Source organism: Papaver somniferum, chromosome 1, assembly GCF_003573695.1.
Source record: "Papaver somniferum cultivar HN1 chromosome 1, ASM357369v1, whole genome shotgun sequence".
NCBI classification, from domain to species: Eukaryota; Viridiplantae; Streptophyta; class Magnoliopsida; order Ranunculales; family Papaveraceae; genus Papaver; species Papaver somniferum.
In genome coordinates this window covers 244,741,288-244,767,736 of record NC_039358.1, presented here as the reverse complement: position 1 = coordinate 244,767,736, position 26,449 = coordinate 244,741,288, and the positions used below count along the sequence as shown (strand labels likewise).

Genomic DNA, 26,449 nt, shown 5'->3' with positions numbered 1-26,449 from the left:
GCAGTTGCGTCCACTAGTTGATCAATACTTGGAAGGGGATAACTATCCTTTGGACAAGCTTTGTTCAGATTGGTGAAATCTATGCATATGCGTACCCGCCCATTCTTTTTTGGTACAATCACCATGTTTGAGATCCATGTTGGATATTTAACTCTTCGTATGAATCCCGCTTCCTTCAGTTTTTGTAATTCCTTTTCTACTGCTTGTTGATATTCTGGTGTTATCTTTCGTAACTTCTGCCTGTACGGGATCATTCCTGGTTTGATGGCGAGTTTGTGGCAGGCCAATTTTGGGTCAATGCCAGGCATATCACTCATTTTCCAAGCGAAAATGTCTTCATATTCTTTCAATAGCTGATGTAGCGCCCTTTCTTGTTGCTCTCCCAACAATGTTCCAACTTTGACCATCCTTGGCTCTCCTTGTGTGGCTATGTTTATCTCTTTAGTTTCCTCCAATGCTGTCAATGAGGATATTGGGGTTCCAATCTCCGGGCCTTTCTTTAATTGCTATTTTGTCGACTTTTCTTTTTCATCATTTTGAGCGTCCCTGAAAACCCCCTTCTTTTCTTGATTGCGTCGATCAAAGTGTTTTGGTGCAACTTCTTCGCCTTTCGTTCTTTATTTGAGTTTGAGCCTCTTCTCTGCTTCTCTGATCTTGATTCATTCCCGTTTGAGTTTGTGCCTCCCTCTGCAATTCTTTTCTTGATTGCGTCGATCAGAGTGTTTTGGTGCAACTTCTTCGCCATTCGTTCTTTTTTTGAGTTTGAGCCTCTTCTCTGCTTCTTTGATCTTGATTCATTCCCGTTTGAGTTTGTGCCTCCCTCTGCAATTCTTTTCTTGATTGCGTCGATCAGAGTGTTTTGGTGCAACTTCTTCGCCTTTCGTTCTTTTTTTTAGTTTGAGCCTCTTCTCTGCTTCTCTGATCTTGATTCATTCCCGTTTGAGTTTGTGCCTCTCTCTGCAATTCTTTTCTTGATTGCGTCGATCAGAGTGTTTTGGTGCAACTTCTTCGCCTTTCGTTCTTTTTTTGAGTTTGAGCCTCTTCTCTGCTTCTTAGATCTTGATTCATTCCCGTTTGAGTTTGTGCCTCCCTCTGCAATTCTTTTCTTGATTGCGTCGATCAGAGTGTTTTGGTGCAACTTCTTCGCCTTTCGTTCTTTTTTTGAGTTTGAGCCTCTTCTCTGCTTCTCTGATCTTGATTCATTCCCGTTTGAGTTTGTGCCTCCCTCTGCAATTCTTTTCTTGATTGCGTCGAGCAGAGTGTTTTGGTGCAACTTCTTCGCCTTTCGTTCTTTATTTGAGTTTGAGCATCTTCTCTGCTTCTCTGATCTTGATTCATTCCCGTTTGAGTTTGTGCCTCCCTTTGCAATTCTTTTCTTGATTGCGTCGATCAGAGTGTTTTGGTGCAACTTCTTCGCCTTTCGTTCTTTATTTGAGTTTAAGCCTCTTCTCTGCTTCTCTGATCTTGATTCATTCCCCTTTGAGTTTGTGCCTCCCTCTGCAATTCTTTTCTTCATTGCGTCGATCACAGTGTTTTGGTGCAACTTCTTCTCCTTTCTTGTTCTTTATTTGAGTTTAAGCCTCTTCTGTGCTTCTCTGATCTTGATTCATTCCCGTTTGAGTTTGTGCCTCCCTCTGCAATTCTTTTCTTGATTGCGTCGAACAGAGTGTTTTGGTGCAACTTCTTTGCCTTTCGTTCTTTATTTGAATTTGAGCCTCTTCTTTGCTTCTCTGATCTTGATCCAGTCCCGTTTGAGTTTGTGCCTCCCTCTGCAATTCTTTTCTTGATTGCGTCGATCAGAGTGTTTTGGTGCAACTTCTTCGCCATTCATTCTTTTTTTGAGTTTGAGCCTCTTCTCTGCTTCTCTGATCTTGATTCATTCACGTTTGAGTTTGTGCCTCCCTCTGCAATTCTTTTCTTGATTGCGTCGATCAGAGTGTTTTGGTGCAACTTCTTCGCCTTTCGTTCTTTATTTGAGTTTGAGCCTCTTCTCTGCTTCTCTGATCTTGATTCATTCCCGTTTGAGTTTGTGCCTCCCTCTGCAATTCTTTTCTTGATTGCGTCGATCAGAGTGTTTTGGTGCAACTTCTCCGCCTTTCGTTCTTTTTTTGAGTTTGAGCCTCTTCTCTGCTTCTCTGATCTTGATTCATTCCCGTTTGAGTTTGTGCCTCCCTCTGCAATTCTTTTCTTGATTGCGTCGATCAGAGTGTTTTGATGCAACTTCTTCGCCATTCGTTCTTTTTTTGAGTTTGAGCCTCTTCTCTGCTTCTTTGATCTTGATTCATTCCCGTTTGAGTTTGTGCCTCCCTCTGCAATTCTTTTCTTCATTGCGTCGATCACAGTGTTTTGGTGCAACTTCTTCGCCTTTCGTTCTTTTTTTGAGTTTGATCCTCTTCTCTGCTTCTCTGATCTTGATTCATTCCCGTTTGAGTTTGTGCCTCCCTCTGCAATTCTTTTCTTGATTGCGTCGATCAGAGTGTTTTGGTGCAACTTCTTCGCCTTTCGTTCTTTATTTGAGTTTGAGCATCTTCTCTGCTTCTCTGATCTTGATTCATTCCCGTTTGAGTTTGTGCCTCCCTCTGCAATTCTTTTCTTGATTGCGTCGATCAGAGTGTTTTGGTGCAACTTCTTCGCCTTTCGTTCTTTTTTTGAGTTTGAGCCTCTTCTCTGCTTCTCTTATCTTGATTCATTCCCGTTTGAGTTTGTGCCTCCCTCTGCAATTCTTTTCTTGATTGCGTCGATCACAGTGTTTTATCCCAACTTCTTCGCCTTTCGTTCTTTTTTTGAGTTTGAGCCTCTTCTCTGCTTCTCTGATCTTGATTCATTCCCGTTTGAGTTTGTGTCTCCCTCTGCAATTCTTTTCTTGATTGCTTCGATCAGAGTGTTTTGGTGCAAATTCTTCGCCTTTCGTTCTTTATTTGAGTTTGAGCCTCTTCTCTGCTTCTATGATCTTGATTCATTCCTGTTGTAATATTTCGAATTTGCGGTAAATACGGATTCGTTGCTCGGACTTGAATAGATTTAAAAACAAAAATATGTACAAAATTGTCACAAGATCAAGAGGAACCAGGACTCAGGATTCCAATGTGTTTCATATTCAAGTGGCTCAGAAAATAATCCTAGGCGATTATAGCTCAAAATAAAACAAGTATTAACTCTATCTTTGCCAAATTAGATTCCATAAAATATTACTTGTATATTATAAGCATGGCACATCAAGAATCCCTAGGACTAAGCATGTTCCATCAAACAAAATCACAAGTAATTAATTGAAATCATAAATCAATTAAAATCGGTGCAAAAAGTGAATTAAGAATTATTTAAATAACCACATGGCTGAAAAACAACTTCCTCCATCATCCCAGTATTGGGGTTTAGCTACTCATGATAATCATGTTCTCAAAATACATACTTGATGCTCAAAATATGATTAAAAGAGTGAAAAATATAATACAGTGAAACTACGACCCTCTTTAAGCGTCCATAAAAGAACGATACCTTAGTGCTGTTGTTGATAAGCGACGCTGTATTCTGCTGTTGAAGAACGACGCAGTTCTACTGCTGCTAGCACTGTTGAAGAACGACGGTCCTGGAGGGTCCGTTCTTCGTCTTTTTCTTCCTCCTCGAGCAGCAGCAGGAAGCTTTCCTGCAGCTTCCTGTTCTTCGTCTTCCAGCCTCTCTGCTGCGTCTCTGTGGTCTCTAAACTTCCCCAAACTTCTTGATAAAACTTTCTCTCACTTCCCACCAGCCTTTATATACCAATAGGGTCCAAATTACTCGATTAAATCCGAGTTTATCTCCCTTTTTTCTTCACGTGCAGTTGAGAGAGAAATCTCTTTTCTGTTGCTTTGTACGCGTCTTCTGGCAATTTCTTACGCTCCAAACTTCTCCTAATCCTTAAACAAGACTAGATACACTTTACTTCAACGTAAAACTCTCCCAGAATCTCTAAAAATATATTTGAAAACTTCACAGAGAACACGTATTCTGTTTGGACTTTGATCGCTTCTCCCAGCCATTCCAGCCCAAGTTGATCGATAAAATCACTTGCATACGATCTGTTTATTCTTAACAGGCCTAGCCCAATTGATTTCAGGGATTTAATCTCCCTCAAAACTGCCCAGAAATCCAACAGAGAATTATCAGACGTGAACTTAGTTTTCCCGCCAAATTCCATTATTTGAACTTTGAATGTGGTGTCCCCTTAACCAGACCTGGTGTCCCTTTAGCAGCTGCTTGGAAATGGGTCACCCCTTAGTAATTAGGTTACCCCTTATCCAAAATCAAGGGTCCATATAGCAAGTGTCCTCTGGGGCATTTTCCGCACTTTTTTCGGGGTTCCTCCGGGGTATTTCTGGGGTACTTCCGGTACACTTCTGGGGCGCTTCCGGCACTCTATCAACGGAGGTTCAAACGCCGCATTTTCAGCCAATTTCGCCGCAAATCCTTATTCTTCTGAAAACACCTACAAATATATAAAATAACCAAATAAGTACAAAAATGGGTGCTAACACTATATACAATTGAGATAAATTAGACACATAAATGCGTCTATCAATTCCCGTTTGAGTTTGTGCCTCCCTCTGCAATTCTTTTCTTCATTGCGTCGATCACAGTGTTTTGGTGCAACTGCTTCGTCTTTCGTTCTTTTTTTGAGTTTGAGCCTCTTCTCTGCTTCTCTGATCTTGATTCATTCCCGTTTGAGTTTGTGCCTCCCTCTGCAATTCTTTTCTTGATTGCGTCGATCAGAGTGTTTTGGTGCAACTTCTTCGCCTTTCGTTCTTTATTTGAGTTTGAGCATCTTCTCTGCTTCTCTGATCTTGATTCATTCCCGTTTGAGTTTGTGCCTCCCTCTGCAATTCTTTTCTTGATTGCGTCGATCAGAGTGTTTTGGTGCAACTTCTTCGCCTTTCGTTCTTTTTTTGAGTTTGAGCCTCTTCTCTGCTTCTCTGATCTTGATTCATTCCCGTTTGAGTTTGTGCCTCCCTCTGCAATTCTTTTCTTGATTGCGTCGAGCAGAGTGTTTTGGTGCAACTTCTTCGCCTTTCGTTCTTTATTTGAGTTTGAGCATCTTCTCTGCTTCTCTGATCTTGATTCATTCCCGTTTGAGTTTGTGCCTCCCTCTGGAATTCTTTTCTTGATTGCGTCGATCAGAGTGTTTTGGTGCAACTTCTTCGCCTTTCGTTCTTTTTTTGAGTTTGAGCCTCTTCTCTGCTTCTCTGATCTTGATTCATTCCCGTTTGAGTTTGTGCCTCCCTCTGCAATTCTTTTCTTGATTGCGTCGATCAGAGTGTTTTGGTGCAACTTCTCCGCCTTTCGTTCTTTTTTTGAGTTTGAGCCTCTTCTCTGCTTCTCTGATCTTGATTCATTCCCGTTTGAGTTTGTGCCTCCCTCTGCAATTCTTTTCTTGATTGCGTCGATCAGAGTGTTTTGATGCAACTTCTTCGCCATTCGTTCTTTTTTTGAGTTTGAGCCTCTTCTCTGCTTCTTTGATCTTGATTCATTCCCGTTTGAGTTTGTGCCTCCCTCTGCAATTCTTTTCTTCATTGCGTCGATCACAGTGTTTTGGTGCAACTTCTTCGCCTTTCGTTCTTTTTTTGAGTTTGATCCTCTTCTCTGCTTCTCTGATCTTGATTCATTCCCGTTTGAGTTTGTGCCTCCCTCTGCAATTCTTTTCTTGATTGCGTCGATCAGAGTGTTTTGGTGCAACTTCTTCTCCTTTCTTGTTCTTTATTTGAGTTTAAGCCTCTTCTGTGCTTCTCTGATCTTGATTCATTCCCGTTTGAGTTTGTGCCTCCCTCTGCAATTCTTTTCTTGATTGCGTCGAACAGAGTGTTTTGGTGCAACTTCTTTGCCTTTCGTTCTTTATTTGAATTTGAGCCTCTTCTTTGCTTCTCTGATCTTGATCCAGTCCCGTTTGAGTTTGTGCCTCCCTCTGCAATTCTTTTCTTGATTGCGTCGATCAGAGTGTTTTGGTGCAACTTCTTCGCCATTCATTCTTTTTTTGAGTTTGAGCCTCTTCTCTGCTTCTCTGATCTTGATTCATTCACGTTTGAGTTTGTGCCTCCCTCTGCAATTCTTTTCTTGATTGCGTCGATCAGAGTGTTTTGGTGCAACTTCTTCGCCTTTCGTTCTTTATTTGAGTTTGAGCCTCTTCTCTGCTTCTCTGATCTTGATTCATTCCCGTTTGAGTTTGTGCCTCCCTCTGCAGTTCTTTTCTTGATTGCGTCGATCAGAGTGTTTTAGTGCAACTTCTTCGCCTTTCTTGTTCTTTATTTGAGTTTAAGTCTCTTCTCTGCTTCTCTGATCCTGATTCACTACCGATCAGCGTGTTTTGGTGCAACTTAGCCTTTGTTGTTCTTTTTTATCAACTATGCCTTTCGCTGAGATTAGTATTAATGGAGAAGAAAGGAATCAGTTTGAAGATTCATAATTTCGGTGATATTTTTTTCACGGGCTTTGTTAAAGACGAAAACAGGGGTATATATGAAGGTATGATGGGAGGTAATTTGATCAGTATCCACAAATCAACAACTCCGAAGCGTCAACAGTTAAACCATCCACATATCCTTCGGCATTTAATGCCTGCTACTACTAATGATGATGATGGCTTCAAGAAATACCAGTTGTACAAGAATTTCGATCTAACTCTCTCTGCCTATTTGAGTAAAGACGAACAAGAAAGGCCTTTCAGGTATTTGGGCCGGAGTAAAGTTGATGGAACGGGTCCTCTTAGGCCCAATTGCAGATTCATAAACGTTTTAGAACAGCTAACAAAGGGGTTAGACGGAGCCTTCAGACTTGGTTACGCATGCGTTAACCTTGCTCCAGATACCATCACACTCAAAGTGCTTCCTGGGGACGAAGTAGTGGTGAAACTGATGAACGAATTTCGGCCTATTTAGACTGCCTACAAGGATCAGGAGAAAAGTAAGTAACAATTTTTTACTTATCCCTCTCAAATCAAATTAAATCCACCATGATATTAATCCATTTTCATTCCCAACGTAACACAGAAAAAAAAGAAGATATGAGAAAACTCCGCACCATCATTAAGAAGTTTTGTTCTGGTGCTCCTAACTGCCACGAAGCCAGAGACCTGTTTTGTAGGATGAAAGCCAAATGGTAAGTTCCTCTTCTTTTTTTTTTTCTTTGAATCCAAATAAAGAAGCATTTTTTGGGACCATGGTTTTTTTTGGGACCATGGTCTTATTAGGCCACCTTCCCCATCATTATAAGGGGTGTCATAATGTGTAGAGATGACTAACCTATCCTTAACCTAATTTGATTTAAAACTAACCTAATGACCATATATATATAAAAATTTCAATTTTTGGTAACTAATCATATGAATCATTAAGTTTTCAAAATTTTGGGAAAGTTTTTAGTGGTAGCTAATCATTATTAATCATTACTAATCATTAAATTTGGTTCTTGGTAATAAATTTGGGAAACCAAACTTTAAGTTCGGTTTGATTGTAAAAAAAAAAAAAATTGTAACCGAACTATATAGTTCGGTTTGATCGCAAGAAATTTTTTTAATCTTTTGTAACCGAACTTCTTACTGGTAACTAATCATTACTAATAATACTAATCATTAAGTTCGGTTCTTGGTAATAAATTTGGGAAACCAAACTTTAAGTTCGGTTTGATTGTAAAAATTCTGAATTTTTTTTTGTAACCGAACTACATAGTTCGGTTTGATCGCAAGAAATTTTTTTAATCTTTTCTAACCGAACTTCTTACTCGTAACTAATCATTAAGTTCGGTTCTTGGTAATAAATTTGGGAAACCGAACTTAAAGTTCGGTTTGATGTAAAAAGTCTTTAATTTTTTTTTGTAACCGAACTACATAGTTCGGTTTAATCGCAAGAATTTTTTTTAATTTTTTGTAACCGAACTTTTTACTGGTAACTAATCATTACTAATCATTAAGTTCGGTTCTTGGTAATAAATTTGGGAAACCAACTTAAACTTCGGTTTGATGTAAAAAGTCTTAAATTTTTTTTTGTAACCGAACTACATAGTTCGGTTTGATCGCAAGAAATTTTTTTAATCTTTTGTAACCGAACTTGTAACTAATCATTACTAATCATACTAATCATTAAGTTCGGTTCTTGGTAATAAATTTGGGAAACCAAACTTTAAGTTCCGTTTGATTGTAAAAATTCGGGAATTTTTTTTGTAACCGAACTATATAGTTCGGTTTGATCGCAAGAATTTTTTTTAATTTTTTGTAACCGAATTTCTTACTGGTAACTAATCATTACTAATTATACTAATCATTACTAATTATACTAATCATTAACTAATTTTTTGTAATATAGTAACTAATCATTACTAATCATTAACTAATTTTTTTGTAATAAAGTAACTAATTATTATTAATCATACTAATCATAACCTAAAACTAAATATGAGGGTAGTTTAGGTATTAAATAAATATGTAGATATGGGGTGACCTAAATTTACTTCTAATGTCTTTACCCAAAATAAAACCATGGTCCCAAAAAAACCATGGTACCCAAAAAATGCTTCCAAATAAAATACAACTTCGGCCCAAATTCAGTTACAGCCCATTAAAAATCCCTGAATCAGTGCACAGTAGTTGTTCAATTTTCATGGATTAGGGGACTAATTACATATCATTCGTTTCACAGGAAGAGGACTGTTGACGGATCACCCATCATTCAGGTGTCAGAACTTTATGAAACAGTTTTGAGCGAAAATTTCTGCAATGCCTTCTTACGTTCACCTCTTCTATCAATCAAGACCCAACCTATCTCGTGGAATTCCAAGTAATGCCTCGAGTTCATTAGACTACTGTGTGATTTTTTGGACACTCAGAAGGAAAAAATTTCTGAAAAACTTGAAGACCGCATTTGATCAAGGACTTCCTTTCCCTGGCAACACCCATTGGGACGACGAATTCGATCCCGTGCTCAAGGACTGTACTTACATAGTCGATGGCAAAATAGAAAACAATGATTATTCAACGGATAGGTTCACTGACACTCAACGGAAAAGGCTATCAATTTTGCTGAAGTACACAAGGGACCTTAACTGTCATTTTGGCAGACATAGAGCAAAATGGGTATGTGGTCAAACTCTTCCTCTGTTCCTTTCTTTTCAGTTTTTTTTCTACAAAATCTGTCTACCATTTGTGTTCGTTTATTGACAGATCTGTCTATAACAGTCGCAGGTCTTAGGCAGTGGAGACTGCTACGAGTACATCAGGAGCAAAAATCCGCAGTTTCTGATAGTCGCACACCGGACCTTTGAGGTTCAATATGCAAACCTCAGAACGAAGCTCAGTGTCACAACTGCTTGGGATGCCACCTTTCAAGATTACATTTTGTTCCAGGAGTAGATTCTTTGTTACAACATAATTTTAATCTCACACTAGCTAATTGAAAACAAGAGTTTGTTAGTATTTTTATCTATGGAAAAATTATTATTACTATTAGACTACTCATCTCTTCCAGATTTTCAATTGCTCGTACAAATTACAAAATCTAGGATAATGATGGCAAACATACAGTAGAAATCACGGTAATGGAAGAACATGCAACTCCAGTTCTTTTGATTACTCTGCAAAATGCGGCTCCTTTATATATATATTCCTGCAAATTATGCATACAAGAGCGGTTGTCACTGTTATCCAATTCATTTTGAAAGGTTTCAAAGCAAACAAACTTTTACCAGTGAAAGAAAAAGCATACAATAATCAACTAAATTCAGTCTTCCCTTTTGTATTCAGAAAGTCGACAGTAACGAAAAGTAGCATTGCCTTATTTGTTGATTGCACATCCTAGGAAGCCGTCCAACCAGGTCCGTACAACAAAACCAAGCTTTGGTGCAAGTCATGCATGGGGATGGAGTGGACGAATGAAAGTTTCATTATGAAACCTCTGGCAGCCATCCAATCCTCATCCCTATGCCTCCTTCACAAGGGCTATCTATCTATCTTGGCTCTGCATGTGACTTTCACGCTGCTTCAAGCTGCAAAACTTCAGCTTAATGCCTTTTCTTGTCTGCTATTTCCTGAACTCGTTCTTTGAGGATTCTTTGAGCCTCAAGACGCAACCTCTTTGACGGTGGCAGTGGTTTACAACTTGTATTCTGGCTTCCTCCTCTTTCACCGATGGCTTCAGAGATCCCGTAACAGCATTTCATCGATCGATCTGATGACCTGTATAAAAGTGGTGGAAACAAAATAATCAAACTTCAGGAAAACCAAGTCGGAACAATATTTACATCTTACATCAATGGCATGCCTTTCCATGTTCAAAATAAAATCTGTCCATAAGCTAGGGACCCCGTGAAGGTCGTCACGCTTGGACTGTCTTTTTCTTTGCTCAGCAAAGATAAAGATTTTATAAATCAAAAGGAAACTCTATAAAAGTGCAGACACCAAATAAAACACAAAGGGATAGGAAAGCCCAAAATGTCTCGAAGGAGACAGAACAAAGCTAATTTACAGAAAGCTAGGGAGCATCAAAAAACTTCGATCTCCAGTTAACAGTGATATCATCCAAAACAACATCGGAAAAACAATAACAGGTTTAGCCCATGAGAAGATCTTGTTTTTTGCATACAGTTATGAAGTTGTTCCTCAATAGGAAGCTTTGTAGATTTGACAAAACTGGTTGCAAAAAGTGAAGCCACAGATTTCCTTGGTCCAACCCCACTTGAAACTACTCTATGCGGCACACACACGCAAACACACATAATTTGATCAGTACATATCAGGCGCCCATGGGCGACTAACACCCCTGTGCATATGCAAATTTAACACTTCCCAAGCAAAATTTCACCTGACAAATGCTGCGTAGAGATACATACCTGCAGAAGATCACCCACGTTAATAAAGCTCCAGGGAGAGGCTTGACAGTAATCCACTGATTTTTGTAAAACACTTGGAGGCCTTCAACTTGGCCTTTGAGAAGAACAGTGAAAAAAGTTGGATCTGTATGCTTACGTGCACCCAGAGTTAGTTTTGGTTCTGGGCATGCAGGATAATACTGAGCTAGGATTGATAAGAATTTTGTACAATCCATGCCTTTGAGGTGGTCTCGTTTCAGCACAAGAGCCTCTGACAGTAACTCAGCGAGAGTATCTCCCAGTTTAGTAATATACTCTGTGTACTCAACTATTCATACCAAAACATGGATCAGTGAAACGAATTCCTCATTTCAGAGTAGGATTTTCCAGTTATGAAGTTGTTCAATCGGTGCCTTGTTTGCATAAAGTCATCCACAAGTATTGGAGCTTCAATTCCGTGACCTGCTGCACTCATCTCCGAACCGCTTAGATTTGCCGGGCATGAGAGACCAGCGTCCATAGCGATACAAGCATCCAATGGCCATTAATATCCCTTATTTGTAAACCTGGCTTACCTGAGTTAACAAGAGTTATTAAAACTTAATCGACTGGATGCTCATGATCAGAAAACATAGAAGAAGAAACACCTATGAATTAAGGATTTAATTACAAATAATGGGTATTGGAAAATTGGTATCCTAATTTCTTATTTTGCACCAGATAATTTTTATTTTACCTGTGCCTAATGCAAAAGTTGATGAGCTTAAGTGGTTACATACTAAGAATGTTGTACCTAGTGTAAAATCAGTATACATGGTATTGACTAAGGAATTAGGTGATCCAAACCCAATTTGGAAAAAAAATTATGAAATTAAAGTGTCAACCTAGAGTAAAATTATTCATTTGGAAACTTTATATTCTGATGCTTTGCATTTTAATAGTAAACTAGCAAGATATACCAAGAAAACTTCTTCCTCTTATTGTTTGTGCACTTGCGGTCAGAATGAAGATGCAATCCATCTTTTTATAAACTGTCATTTTTTTTACTGCAATGTGGTTTGGACTTGGTTTAACTCCTTTACTTGCAGTATCTAACTATACTACCATGCAGGGATGGATTTATTATCTTTTTCGGAGTTATAATGAAAGTTTGGTAGGAAAAGCAGCACATTTTATGTGGTCTGTTTATAAACATAGATGTAATGTTATATTTAAGAAACTTAGACCAAATTCAGTTATGCTTGTAAAAGATATTTCCTTCCAGCTTTCTTAAATTGAAAAAAGAGGTTCATTGATTGACAAGATGCCTGTTGCGGATAATCGTGCTGATTTGACAACGTTTATTTAGAAAGAATAAGAAAATTATACTAATTGATGCATCTTTTGATCATTTTACATGTAGATATGGATCTGCCTCAATCCTCATGGATGATAACGGGGAATGTCAACATCCAAGAGTATCGTCTGGTTTGACTACTGGACCTGAGAAGGCAAAGTGCATTGCTCTCAAGGATGCAATTGGATGGGCTTTAATATTAAAAGTTATACCTGATATCATATTTGTTGGGGATTGCATTTTTGCGTTTTAGCCACTTAAATATTTCAATATTAACTTAGGATTGAGAGGAAAGAAAATAATGAGAGTCTATCAAGCCATGTATAGCTGTTTTAGGAATTGTGTTTCTTGTTTTCTTAGTAGAGATAACATAGGGATACTAGATACTCTTACTAACGGTATTAAGAGCTCTACAGTTTCGAACTTCTCTATCTTAAATATGTCATAATGTGACAAGGATAATTTCTTTCAAGCTTTATGTAATGGGCAGTGCTTTAGTTTAATTTAATTTATAAAATCTTATTTTATTATCAAAAAAAAGTGTCCTCCATTCATGACGCACACAGAGTTATTTTTGTGGTTGGTGACCTTGGCTCCATGCATTTCAAATCTAATGACACAATCTAGTTGTTGTTCACTATATGGAAAACAGTGATAAAGACTTTGATTTATATAGAGAATGATTATATACGATTTACAATTAAGAATAACTAAAATATAGGAGTAACTTATATAATTATATTAGTCACTCATATACGTGATTATAGAAAAGATAATTGACAAGAAAATAAGGAAAAAAAAATAAGTCTAGAACTAAATAAGGAAGCATATCAAGACTAAATGATATGCTTTGACTCTATAAGTCTAATACTCCCCTTTAAATGGGCGTGGAATAAGGAAGGTCGACCACACCCAACTTGGAAATTATCCGGCGATGTACTTCAGCTCCTAGCGGCTTTGTGAAGATATCGATAAGTCTATCGATGGAGCGAAGAAATATGGTGCAATTAGTTTTGAAATTATTTTCTCTTGAATGAAGTGGAAATCCAATTCAATATGTTTAGTTCGTTCATGAAAAACTGGATTTTCGGCAATATGGATTGCAGCTTGATTGTCACAGAAATTGGTCCGGATGAGGTATACTAAGATCATTTAGGATATAATTTAACCATTGAAGTTCACACGTAAGTGTGGCAAGAGCACGATATTACGCTTCTGCAGAAGAGCGGGAAACTGTTACTTGTTTCTTACCTTTCCAAGTAATAGGACTACCACCAAGCATAGTATAATAGCCTGTGATGGATCTTCGAATTTTTACGCAACCATCCCAATCAGAATCACATTATCCACTTAAAAGAAGGGTATTACTAGAAGATAAGAAAATGCCTTTTCCAATAGTACCTTTTATATAACGGAGGATGTGATTTGCGGTATCCATGTGAGCTTTGTGAGGATTAATCATAAATCGACTCAGAGTATTAACAACATATGTGATATCTAGTCGTGTAACCGTAAGATATAATAGACGACCAATGAGGCGACGGAAGAGAGTTAGATCAGACATAGGTTGACTATCATTAGACTTTAGATAAAGTTGCTGCTTCATGGGGAAATCATAAATACGATCCCCTGTCAATCCCTCGTCTTTGAAGATATCGAGAATATATTTTCGTCGGCATAAAAATATACCACAATTTGAACGAAATAATTCAATTCCTAAAATATATTTAAAGTTTACCGAGATCTTTAATTGAAAAAGATTTTTCCAAAAATGTCTTGAGATTGGAAATCGATGTTTCGTTATTCATGGTGATAATTATATTATCCACACAAACGAGAACAAAAAGAAAAACATAACCCATTTTATATATAAAAAGATTGTTATCAGCGGTGGATTGAGTAAAACCTTGTTGTATAAGGGTCTTAGAGAATTTTGAAAACCACTATCGATAAGCTTGTTTAAGGCCATATAGTGATTCATTTAATTTGCAAGCATAATATACCCCTTACGGGAAAATTCGAGTGGCAATTTCATATAGATTTCTTCTTCAATATCACCTTGAAGAAAAACATTATTTATATATAATTGATAAAGTAACCAACCACTAGTGGAAAACAGTAGTTTCGCGACCGTCGAAGCAAGTCATAGATACAGGTTAAATGACTTGCTTTGGCAGTCGGGAAAGGATCATTTTTTGAGCGTCTTTTTCATCTATGATGTGGCTCTGTGGGTCACTCAAAATCTTATATCAACGACCGAATTTAACGGTCAAGGGATGATGACTGACCTAGGTCGGTCATAGATATAGATTTTAATATATAAAAAAAGAATTTAGATTGGTTAACTGAATCTGTCTGGCCTGAATGAATCCCAAATGAGAACCAAATAAATCTCAAATGAGAATGAAATTCAAATCAAATGAGAATGAGAATCAAATTAAACTTTCACTCATACATTCAAATAATCTTTCCATTTAACATTTATTGATTGATTAAGTTTAGATAACACTAGAAAGGATTAAAATCCTGAGTTTAAGCCAGTTAAGACCAATATAAGTCTTCATAGATAAGTAAGTTCTACGATTTGGTTACAACAAAATAAACTAATAAATGATTGATTAAACAACAAAATGATAAACTATCTGATGATGATGAACTTGACGCATACTTGAGAATGGTGTACCTTCCATCGAAAATAAGTTTTTAACATCACAACAATTGAACAACCACAATAATACTAACAAATAAGTAAACTAATAGACTATTTATGGTGGCCATATTTTCAATCACTGCCTAACATAAATATAGAATATATAAATGTCACAGACAAGGCAAGAAAGATTGTTATAATAATATGCTTTGTAAGAAGAGTCTAGAAACCTACAGAGAGTTTTTCAGTAATTAAACTGTCACATGCAAGGCAAGGAACAATAATATACACCCAAACCCTATGAGATATCAGCTAGATTATATGGATTTCAACATACATGAAATTTTCAATGCCCAACCACCCTGCATATACCCCAAGTGAACTTCCCAAGTGATTCTAAAGTTTGGACATTTGTTGGTTGATGCGGGCAGGTCATTAAAATGCGTATAAGAAAAACAACCACATGCTGTCATTCATCAACTGATAATCTGAAACACCAATGAATCATATTTACGAGAATAGATAGAAAGACTTTCTCTAACTGTGAAGTATTTTTTATGTGTGGCATCCTTAGTAAAACTAGCCATTCAACAATCATTTGTCGAATGACCGTGAAATCAATGGTACTTTCATAATTCATTGTCGCGCCTTCTAGGTGGGGGTTCCACCCCTAAATTTGGTGGAATTTGAACTTCTTCTGATAATATAACCATTTCCCAGATTTTTTTTTCCACTAGTGTATTGAGCGATGGAAGTTTAACTTCTTAGAATGCTTGTGCGTTGGATCTTCGCTTTAACCAAACTTTGGTAACTGTTCCATCTTCCTCTATGATCACGATGTCTATCTCGTTGATCATTGTAACCTCCCTTTTAACCGTTGTATCATATTTGACTACTATCTCCGTACTGATTATCTTGAATTACCTATTGAACCACTCCATATCCTTACTTGATAGTGCAACTTCTTATTTACTGGTTGTTCTCTTGTTGTCCTATATATTCTCCTTGGGAAATGTTTTCTACCATATTAATTGGTCGAGAAAGAAGACGTGAAGCACATAATTTGACTGTAGCTGGTTGTAAGATTATCTCTCTTCTTTTCCTTTAACGTGATATGTTCTTACTGATACTCGCACGATTTCTTCTTCTTTATTTTGTCATTTTTAATGAATATTTTAGTATGCAACAAGTCTGTTGCTCATAGCGCGTTTATGAATCCCAGGATCAAGTTTCTTTCAGAGATTCGCCCTGCTTGTTCGCTACACATTCTTCTTCATCGCGTTGTCAGACTTCGCAAACTCTCTCCCGATCTTTTATTCAAGTTGAAAATCGTTTATATGCCTGGTGTCAATGAAATGTTACTGATGTAGGTTTCAAGGAATGCCCTTCTTAATTGGTCGAATGACGAAATTGACCCTTCTGCTAAACCTCCAAACCATGCAAGATCCTCCCCTGTTAAGCTAGCCGGAAAATATTTGCACAATGCTGCATCATAGCCTTCCCATTGAAAGAGTGTGAGCCTTATTTTGTTGATTACGATCCCTGATCTATCAAATATATTATTATAAGTAGGTAGGGTGCACTTTAAAGGTATCTTAGCATACAAGATCTTCGATGGGAATGGAGATCGCCCTCGATCGCTTCCTCCAATTGCATTTTTTATCCTACGCCATTCTGGTTATTCATCGTTGCCCTCATATCATCTAATTCTCTTACTATTGTACGATTTAAGTTCTCAGCACCAGCTTATCTATCTCTATCGTCTTCCCTATTTTTCCTTAGTTCCTCTTGTAAAACTCGCTCTTCGCTTTTTTGCGCTGTCTCCTTGCACCAGCTTATCTACCTCTCTCGCCTTCCCTACTTTGCCTTAGTTCCTCTTGTAAAACTCGCTCTTCGCCACCCTCCCTTTTGCGATGTCTCCTTGCACCTTCATTATCATTTCTTGGCTGATTCACGTTTAGGGATTCTCTTTTACGCCCTTTTCTCTACGATGACGGTCGTAGTGATTTTCTTCTCTTCCCCCTTCGCGTGGTTGGTTAGGGAAATTTTGTCCTCTAACCTCCCAGCACACTTGGTGCAATTTTTTGTTAAATGAGCACCTCAACCTCTAATGTTATATGAGGGGAATTTCCCGATCTGCAATAGCTCACTACTTCATAATATGGGACTAAAATCAATAAACGAACACAAACATCACGCAACTTATAACACGACATATGACGTGACATCAAAAAAAACCTCCCACAATGCAAATACGTGTGTAATAGAACGGCGTATATGCCATATAATATGTCAATGGCATCCACACGACATCCCCCAGCCAGCAACACTGACTGAGCCAATACGGGTAACTCGGAATTCGAGCGCCCCTAAGGGGAACCAAATGTACAGGGATAGCACTTATCCGAGTAGTAGGCTATTCCCAATCCAATAATCGATTGTTATTCGTAGTAAGATAAAGATGGCGGGTTGAATATGTATCTTTCCTTTGTTTTAAAAACCCGATATATCGGGTTCGCCTTCTCTATAACAACCCTTTATTGCTCACTCCGCTCTTCTTTCTTTTATCACAATGAGGGTTACAACGTTCAAACAAGGTCATTCGCTCTTCTTCTCTGAGTTGCGGCGGCTGTTTACTTATAATTTGTAGAGATTAATGGGTTCTTCATCTGATGCTGCAATTGGACATTGAAGGAGGAGGAGGAGACATGAGAGATGAGCTTGATAACATGTCTCTTAATAACATTCTTGCTTCTTCTAGGAGACTCGATGACCAAACCCGTATATTCAATGTATGTTTTGGGTTTTTTAATAATTTCTTCTGGATTTGTTTATTTAGGGGTTTAATTTTGATTTTGATTTCGACTTCTAGGGCTAATATGTGTTTGTTTTTTTGTTTGGGGTTTTGAAGGATGAACCTTTGCTTAGTGAGATATTACTGGAACTACTTGCTAGACAATGAACGTGATGTCTTGAACTGCTAGCGTTTGGTGTAATCCACGATAATAACCACACATGATATCTCCAAGGTTGTTTCCAAGCTTGTGTCGTTTTGTCCGTTTTGGCCCTGGACGTATCCTGTTTCTCAGAATGCTCTAGAGAATCAGCTCATATTATCATAGGAAACGACCCACTTCCTCATTCAGATAGGTGAATTTCATCAAGAGTGTTTAATGCTACACCCCACTTCAATCTTAAATTGAAACTATAGAACTCATTAAGACTTATGAAAAAGTCATCCTCCACATGCAGTCACACTATCACGTCTACACCATAGGGAAGGGACATAGAATGAATTTCTCTGATAGTGTTTACCTTTACCCACCACAAATTAGTTTCTCATTCAAAACCTTGATCATGGGATCTCCAGTCAACAAGGTTGGGTATCCTTCATGGCAAGTTTAATATATGAGCTTAAGCCCTAACCCCTTCGATGCATTTTTAACTATCTCTTAGTACAAACCTTTCGTCAAAGGTTGCGCGATATTCTCCTTGGAATTTATCCAATCAATGGAAATAACGCCGATTAAGATTAGTTATTTCTTAGCTTTAACTATTATAGCTTGGTTAACATAATGTATAGATGTAGCTGGCACAGGCCTATGCCAGAGAGGAATGTCTTCTAAAAAGCATCTTAGGCACTCGACCCCCTCTCGTGCTCTATCTAACGCAATACTCTCAGATTCCATAATGAATTGAGCAATATTAGTTTGTCTGAAAATCTTCCAAAACCAAACCCTATTGCTAGAGTGAAAACATATTCACTCGTAGACTTAGACTCCTCTGAGTCAACTATCCAGTTTGCATCACAAAGTCCCTCAAGGACAATAAGATATCTTTCATAAATAAAAAAAAAGGTAATAGAGTATTTTAGGTACCATAATACTCTACTAAGCGCATCCCAATGCTCTTGTTCTAGACTACAAGTATATATACTTAACTTACTTACAATATAGGAAATGTCTGGACTCTTACAGCTCATTAAATTCATCAGACATCCTATAACTCTTGAGTATTCAAGTTAAGATATTCAATTACCCTAATTTTTCCTTGAGACTACAAGAATAATTATACGAAGTACAAGCAGACTTACAATCAAACTGATTGTATATCTTAAGCACAACTCAACATAATGAGAATGACTAAGACTATAAATGTTTGATTATCTTCTAATCCTTATCCCTAAGATTACATCAAAAGGTCCCAAGTCTTTCAAGTCAATTTTCTCATTCATTGCATGTTTTTAATGGAATTAATCACATCTATGTTTGTATCAAGCATATCATCAACATACAAGCATACAATCGCAGCCAAAAGGGCCTAAAAATAAACTTCTTACGCATGTACAATATTTTATTTTGTTTTAGTATGTATAGGTCCAGATCTGCTAGGGGTCGGACTTTAACTCTAATATTTTACTAAAGTTCCAGCCACGGTGCACCGCTCTGATGGCTGTAAAAACTAAAAACTTCATCTGCAGCCTGTTGCATCCAAATCTGGATGTTTTTCTTAAACATGAATGCAAAATCCGATTCTTACACAAAGAAAAGTCTTCTAACTTTGAAATTTAATATCCCACGCACACACATTTCTTTCTCCGTCCATTCCAGCCACACAACCAAAACCTAGTACTCATCATATGTCCCATTAATTCAATCTATCTAGCTACCTGCTTCCTAATTAACCATGAATTAACATCTATCCGGTAAGTAATGGTATATTACCTAGTGACCAGCAGTTCTTTGGCTCCTCCCATACAAGTGCCATTACTACCTGCATTTCATGTTGTTTCGCTCTATGTATTATCGATATTTCTACACTCACCATGGCTGGGATCCCATAGATCTCACCGTACCTCACCAAAAAAAATGTGGGACCCACCGTGGGACTCATAGCCCACCTCCTACAAGGTCCTATGAATCCCAGGGGCTATGAGACGCGGTAATTCCCACGGTTCCCAGCCCCGGTGTGCGTAGCATCACTCGTCTATATATCCTGTATACCTATGCAGTCAGTCATTTTTTTAGGCTAGATGCACAAATAGACTAGCTAGGGGACTAGACGAGAACTCAACGATAAAATCAAAGGAAAATTAAAATTTGGAGATAGTTCTTCTGTAGAGATTGAAGGGAAAGTATCAATCATATTTCAAAGCAAGACCGGAGAACAGAAGCTCGTCACAAACATCTATTACATTCCAAACTTACAGAGAAACATCCTGAGTCTGGGACAAGCTACAGAAGTTGGATGTGATGTTAGAATGCAGCGAGACTATCTAACTGTTCATGATCCCAGTGGAAGGCTTTTGGTTAGAGTCTCACGATCACAGAAAAGACTCTACAAGATAAGTCTTACGATTGAGAAACCAATGTGTCTAAACGTAAGTCTTGAAGATCAGACATGGAAGTGGCATGCAAGATTAGGACACATAAGTTTCAAAACTACAAAGGCGATGTCTCAAAACAAGATGGTTCAAGGACTGCCACAGATAAACGATGAATCAAGAATCCTTGAATCATGTCTAGTTGGGAAACAAACTCGCCAAAGTTTTCCAAAATCAACGACATTCAGAGCTTCGAAGCCATTAGAACTCCTTCACGCCGATTTATGTGGTCCCATTACACCACAGACCCTTTCAAATAACAAATACATATTTGTTATTATAGATGACTTCTCAAGATACATGTGGTCTATTGATAGACGCATTTATGTGTCTAATGTAACTCAATTGTATATATTGTTAGTGCTCGAATTTGTACTTATTTGGTTATTTTATTTATTTGTAGGTGTTTTTAGAAGAATAAGGTTTTGCGGCGAAATTGGCTGAAAATACGGCATTTGGACCTCCGTTGATAGAGTGTCGGAAGCACCCCAGAAGTGTACCAGAAGTGCCCCAGAAATACCCCGGAGCGAACCCAGAAAAAGTGCGGAAAATGTCCTAGAAGAATTGTTATACGGACCCTTGATTTTGGATAAGGGGTAACCTAATTACTAAGGGGTAACCCATTTCTAGGCAGCTGCTAAAGGGAGAACAGTACTGGCTAGGGGGCATACCTTCTTCACGTTTTAAACAGAAAATTGGCGGGAAATATTTTCTCTCTACTGCCAAAGATTTCGATCAAATTTCGATAGAGTTTTGGTGCGATTAAAGGGCTGGAAATGTTTGGGCTTACTACTTGGACTTAGAGGAAGCTAATGGGGGTGATTTGAAGGGCCAGAAGTGGCTGGAAAATCCTAGAGAAGTTATCACAGTCCAATAAGGAATATTGTGCCCTGTTTGAGTTGGAATAGAATTCCAACGTGACAAACCGAAGATAAACCTTCCTAGAGCTTCATATATATCTAAGGAAGAGTTTTAGATGAGTGGGAGAAATCGAAAACGCGTGAAACGATTTTGGGAAACAATTTCTGCCGTGACTGCCAAGGAAGAAAGAGAAGATTTCGACGCGAATTTGGAGGGATTCAATGACCCTTTGGTGTATAAATAGGTTGCTTAGGGTACATAGAAGGGTTGCGAAGAATTTAGGAGACTTTGGAGAGCCACAGAAGGAGAACAATCAATTCCAGGAACTCTGTTTTCTGCTGCTGTTGACGAGCTTCAAGAACACGAAGAAAACGCCACGGTTTCTTCATCCAAGTCGCAACGGTTTCTTCATCTTCGCAACGGGCTGTTCATCATCGCAACAGTTTCTTCAAACTGATTTGCAACAGCATAATAAGCCACAGCGCTTCACAGACCATTACCAAATCTTCTTTTGTAACGGCACAACAGCGCCTTCGCAACAGTAACTGCTGTTGCGATTTTTCTGTTGTGTTTTTTACTTCTTTTAATCAACTTTAGAGCTATAAAACATGTATTTTGAGCAAGTGATTAATATGAGAAGCTAAACACCTTAGCCAAGGCGACGGAGGAAGCCATTGTTTCATGAAAAGTGGTATAATTCTATTTTATTTATTTATTGCAATATTATTTACATGATTATTTGCATAGAACTTAAAAGAATAATTGATTTTTATTGAGTTGTTATGAGTCGTTTTGATGGAGCATGCTTAGTTTTAATACTTTTGATGTTTCATGCTTGGTGATTACAATTATTACTTCAAAAATCTATCATAGGCAAATATTAGAATCACTTTAAAAAGAAAACTTGCATGAATATTGACTAGAATTTATCACTCGATTGATCAATGGTGGAATCCAGAGTCTTGGTATGTTCTTATTATCTTTGAAATACTTTTATTCAATTTTCTAAAATCCTTCACAAGTTCGAGAGAACGACAACTTTATTTACCACTATCAAAATCACATCATTTATTCTTATGAAAGAAAAGAGTGAAGCGTTTGACAGATTTAAAGTATTCAAGAATCTGATAGAAAAGGAGTTAAAAGAGGATGTCAAAATGCTTAGAACGGATAGAGGAGGAGAGTTAGTTTTGTGAATCAAATGGAATCAAACGGCAACTCACAACACCATATATAGCACAACAAAACGGAGTGGTGGAGAGGAGAAACCGGACTCTAATGGAGATGACGAGAAGTTCATTAAAATCTATGATGGTACCTAATTATCTATGGGGAGAAGTTGTATGACACTCCACATACCTAATAAACAGGATACCTACGAAATCTCTTAACAACATGACTCCATACGAAAGTTTGCGTAAGAGAAAGCCAAACCTAGACCATTTAAGAGCGTTTGGATGCAGAGCATACGCAAAAGTTGATTCCGCAACTCTTAAGAAGCTGGATGATCGATCACAGACCCTTGTGCATCTAGGAATAAAGCATGGATCCAAAGCTTATAGGTTATACAATCCAACAACGAGGAGGAGTAATAGTGAGTCGAGAAGTTGTACGAAGAATGACCCTCCTCATCCTCCATTGAATAAAGAAATTTTTATTCTCACGTTCTCCTTCTCCTTCTCTCTTTCTCAATAAAAAAAAATTTCTCCCAAAATTTATCATCTACACAAACAAACCTTATAATTCTGAAAATTACCTTAATCACTAAACAAAAATTTTAATCACTAATCCATATTATTAACACTAATATATAAAGGGCATATTTGTCATTATAAAAAAAATTGGTTAAGAGGCTTTCTGATTTTGTTATTTGACATCCTTTTTTTTGTCTTCACTTGGTATGCCTAAAAATAACCTTCTTACACCTGTGCAATATTTTATTTTATTTTAGTATGTATAGGTCCAGATCTGCTAGGGGCCAGACTTTAACTCTAATATTTTAATAAAGTTCCAGCCACGGTGCACTGCTCCGATGGTTGTAAAAACTAAAAACTTCATCTGCAACCCGTTGCATCCAAATCTGGATGTTTTTCTTAAACATGAATGCAAAATCGGATTCTTACACAAAGAAAGTCTTCTAACTAAAATTATCTTGTATACCTATGCAGTTAGTCATTTGTTTTAGGCTAGCTGCACAAATAGACTAGCTAGGGGACTAGACGAGAAACAGGTATTTTTTAAACAGAGAAGTACTACCTACGTATGCCCGTCTGAAATCAATATACAGACTCATGTTTATAGATTTTTGACATATACAGCGGTATACATACATAGGCAGCCTGAATTGCAAAATCTCAAACCAGTTTCATTCTTATTCATCCTATCCTATGACGTTGAAATCAACCCGAAATCAGTTGAAGTTGTTCACTTCCCCTTTGTGGTTGGTTGCTGGGGAGATAATTAAGTTTGGCATCATGCATCTTCACTAGTATTACTATCATTTTGTGCACATACATTTCCAACTCTCATTCATTGTAGAAAGCAGACAACCAAAAATAAATGCCTTTATTTATTTTTCTGTGCCAATCAAACCATTTTCCCTTGTCTTCCCTCTCTCATGCAAAATTTTTCGTTTATTCTTTTGCCGGGAGTTTCCACCGGTACTCACAGTTTTACAGAGTTCAGTTGTCTAATTGATAAGAAAAATCAGAGTTTAAGAAAGAGAAATAAAAATGGAACAAAACACACACAAACCAAAACAGATTAGACATGATCATCACATTAGGATATACTTCTAATTACCCAATGCAGCTTCATTAGACAACTAATTAAGACCAAAATTAATTAGACACCTGAAATCTCTAAACTTAGTAGTCATCTCCATCACACTACCATGGAAATTTAGCTAATTTTCTAAACTCATTTTCATTCATGTTTGAAGTTTCCATAATCTTCCTCCTCTTGAAATCAATACTCTCAATTTCTGATCTCTCCATTTTTACTTCATTTCCAACTTTAGCAGTCTCTGCTGCTAACTCCAACAAAAGAAATTCCTTTTCTTCAACTTTCTCTTCTCTCTCTTTCTTTTCTTTTTCTAATTTTTCAGCTTCATCTTTTAGAGCCTTTTCCTGCTCAGCTCTTCTCTTCAGTAGATTGAATCTTTCTCTTATTTTACTTAACTCGTAACCCAGTTTTTCAAACTCGTTGAATTCTTCTGTAAATTTCTGTTCATCACTAAGAAAACTACTTGGATCAACCAAGTTGTGAAATTTCATGACCAGGTTCAAGAAAGCAATGTCACAGCCTACTTTGATTCCTTCTTTGATGTTCATGCTCCTGAAATTCTCAAGCGGGTTAAAATGAGGTGTCTGTGGTAGTGCTGTGAAAACTTGATCATAGAAAATTTTGAGTTCAGGAGACAGAAACGATGACCTATGATCATTAACTTGTGGGAGTTTCATGGTAACACCAGGAGGAGGAGACTGTGATGGTGTTGGTGGTTGTTTTGGAGAAGAAGAAGAAGATGATGGAGTCTTCAAGACTAGTCTTCCATTGATTTTGTTTGAGTTTGATGCCATTGATGTTTTTTTGGTACTAGTTAAACTGAAAATCAGTGTGATCTCAAATACAAGTATGATGAAGAAGAACAAGAAGAGATGGGGTTCAGTTGGGGTTGTTTTGAAGTACAAGTAATGGGTTCAGGGTCAACCACATTACCATTTCTGTGAAATTTGTATTTACTGAGCAATGACTTTACCATTCACTATAAATGGATAAACCAGCTAAGCTAATCATCTCTTGACAATTTTTCAATCTTTAACTGAAAGCTAAAGACAGAGCCATGCTCTGAGGAGAGAGGGATGAGGTATCTATCTAATTGTTGCCGTCCGGTTACATGGAGACGGCAGACCACCTGAAATGTACCGGAGAAACTAAAGATTAAACGGGGTGGTCAGCAGGTCAAATGGACGTGGAACTGCTTATTTTTTACATCCAATAACATAGTGACACATCAATTAGTCAAACTTTTTTGTGCCAGTCAAACCGATCTCATTTTTCTTCTCTTCTTCTCAGGCGACATTTCCCGTTTCCTCTTCCTTTTTCCGGTGGGTTATACTGAGTTTTAGAGACTTCATGTTGTCTGATTGATTAGGAAATCAGGGTTCAAGAAAGAAAAAGGTAACAAAAATAAGAACACCACACCAACCAAAAACAGATTAACATATTTTCATTCATGATCATCACATTCTAGCGCTTCTAAGTTCTAGTTACAGAATCCAGTTTGATCATTCATCTCCATCATACATTACATTACCATGGAATGGTGGAAATTCATTAGCTAATTTTCTAAACTCATTCTCATACACGTTTGATTTTTTCATCATCTTTCTCTTCTTAATATCAATTCTCTTAATCTCTGATTTCTCCAGTTTTAATTCATTTGCTACCCTTGCAGACTTCGCTTCAAGCTCCATCAAAATCAACTCCTTGATTTCAAATGTTGCTTCTCTGTGTTTCTTCTCTTCATCTAATTTGTCAATTTCATCTTTCAAATCCTTTTCCTGTTCAGCTCTTGTTTTCAGTTGATTGAATCTTTTTCTCATTTCAGTTAAATCATAACCCATTTCTTCAAACTCCATAAACTCTTTCTCATAACTCTCTACCTCACCCAGAATCAACAAAGTTCTGGAATTTCATGACTAGATTCAGAAATGTTATATCATACCCATGTTTGATTCCTTGTCTGATGAGCTTTGCAAGTGGGTTGAAGTGAGGAGTTTGAGTAAGTGCTGTGAACACTTGATCATGGAGAAGTTTAAGTTGGGGAGATAAAGAAGAAGACTTATGCTGTACTAGTGGGAATTTCAAGTTAAGAGCAGGAGGAGGAGGAGGTGTTGATGATTGTGAAGGAGAAGTTTTCAAGACCAGTTTTCCTTTTTTTGATGATCTTAGATTTAATGCCATTTGATGATGCTTCTTGGGAGGTTAATTGAAGACTGGTTTCTTTCTGATTCTCTGAAATGCAACTTTGATGAAGAAGAAGAAATGGGGTAGTTATTTTTAAATGGATGTGATGGGGTCTGACTGACCGTTAAAGCTGAACCGTGTTACCATTTCTGTGTAAGCTCTCACTCACTCACTCACTCCATCTGATGACAATAAAAACAAACAATTCTCTGTTTATATCCACTATAAGCTCTGGAATATGCGAAGAGGCTCTTTGGTTTTAATCTCTGACAAAGGAAACTCTTTGCATAAAGGAAAGCCAAAGATGCAGGTGAGCCATGTTTATTGTATGTCCATACCATACTATGATTCCTCATGGACCATCTTCTTATCTGACCGTAACAAAATAAATTATGCTTGCAAATGACATGGACTCACGGAGCCGCAG

General features: G+C 37.5%; 4 protein-coding genes across 6 annotated transcripts; all 4 read right to left on the bottom strand.

Annotated features, from left to right (window-relative positions):
- Positions 1–499: 499 nt before the first annotated feature.
- LOC113275493 (pre-mRNA-splicing factor CWC22 homolog) lies at positions 500–1,827 on the bottom strand. The gene is made up of 4 exons (XM_026525007.1): positions 1,764–1,827; positions 1,679–1,689; positions 904–1,477; positions 500–822 (listed from the first exon to the last, which is right to left on the bottom strand). Exons 1-4 carry the CDS (start codon positions 1,825–1,827, stop codon positions 500–502), a joined length of 972 nt encoding a protein of 323 aa, XP_026380792.1.
- Positions 1,828–4,554: 2,727 nt separating this feature from the next.
- LOC113275485 (pre-mRNA-splicing factor CWC22 homolog) lies at positions 4,555–5,547 on the bottom strand. The gene has a single exon (XM_026524992.1). It carries the CDS (start codon positions 5,545–5,547, stop codon positions 4,555–4,557), a length of 993 nt encoding a protein of 330 aa, XP_026380777.1.
- A 3,927-nt stretch (positions 5,548–9,474) lies between these two features.
- LOC113339864 (1-aminocyclopropane-1-carboxylate oxidase homolog 11-like) lies at positions 9,475–11,453 on the bottom strand. Of its 3 annotated transcripts, none has more exons than XR_003355169.1 (3): positions 10,846–11,453; positions 10,599–10,697; positions 9,475–10,192 (listed from the first exon to the last, which is right to left on the bottom strand). XR_003355169.1 is itself a non-coding variant. In XM_026585095.1 (3 exons), the coding sequence occupies exons 1-3, from the start codon at positions 11,058–11,060 to the stop codon at positions 10,173–10,175; spliced, it is 339 nt and encodes a 112-aa protein (XP_026440880.1). In that variant the 5' UTR covers positions 11,061–11,453; the 3' UTR covers positions 9,475–10,172. The 3 variants fall into 3 exon arrangements, 2 of the variants coding, with proteins under 2 accessions (XP_026440880.1, XP_026440873.1); XM_026585095.1 differs by having other exon boundaries at positions 10,599–10,702; XM_026585088.1 differs by lacking the exon at positions 10,599–10,697.
- Positions 11,454–23,942: 12,489 nt separating this feature from the next.
- On the bottom strand, positions 23,943–24,632 carry LOC113275478 (DUF724 domain-containing protein 7-like). The gene has a single exon (XM_026524985.1). It carries the CDS (start codon positions 24,630–24,632, stop codon positions 23,943–23,945), a length of 690 nt encoding a protein of 229 aa, XP_026380770.1.
- Between the last annotated feature and the right edge of the window lie 1,817 nt (positions 24,633–26,449).

What these genes read in the sequence shown, in the direction of transcription:
- LOC113275493 (XM_026525007.1), bottom strand. Translation starts at nt 1,827, where the DNA reads ATGGCGAAGAAGTTGCACCAAAACACTCTGATCGACGCAATCAAGAAA. An exon ending in ATCAGAGAAGCAGAGAAGAG is followed by an intron (nt 823 to 903) that starts GCTCAAACTAAA and finishes AAAGAATTGCAG; the next exon opens with AGGGAGGCACAAACTCAAAC.
- LOC113339864 (XM_026585088.1), bottom strand. Translation starts at nt 11,060, where the DNA reads ATGGATTGTACAAAATTCTTATCAATCCTAGCTCAGTATTATCCTGCA. An exon ending in ACGTGGGTGATCTTCTGCAG is followed by an intron (nt 10,193 to 10,845) that starts GTATGTATCTCT and finishes ACTTTTATACAG; the next exon opens with GTCATCAGATCGATCGATGA.
- LOC113275485 (XM_026524992.1), bottom strand. Translation starts at nt 5,547, where the DNA reads ATGAAGAAAAGAATTGCAGAGGGAGGCACAAACTCAAACGGGAATGAA.
- LOC113275478 (XM_026524985.1), bottom strand. Translation starts at nt 24,632, where the DNA reads ATGGCATCAAACTCAAACAAAATCAATGGAAGACTAGTCTTGAAGACT.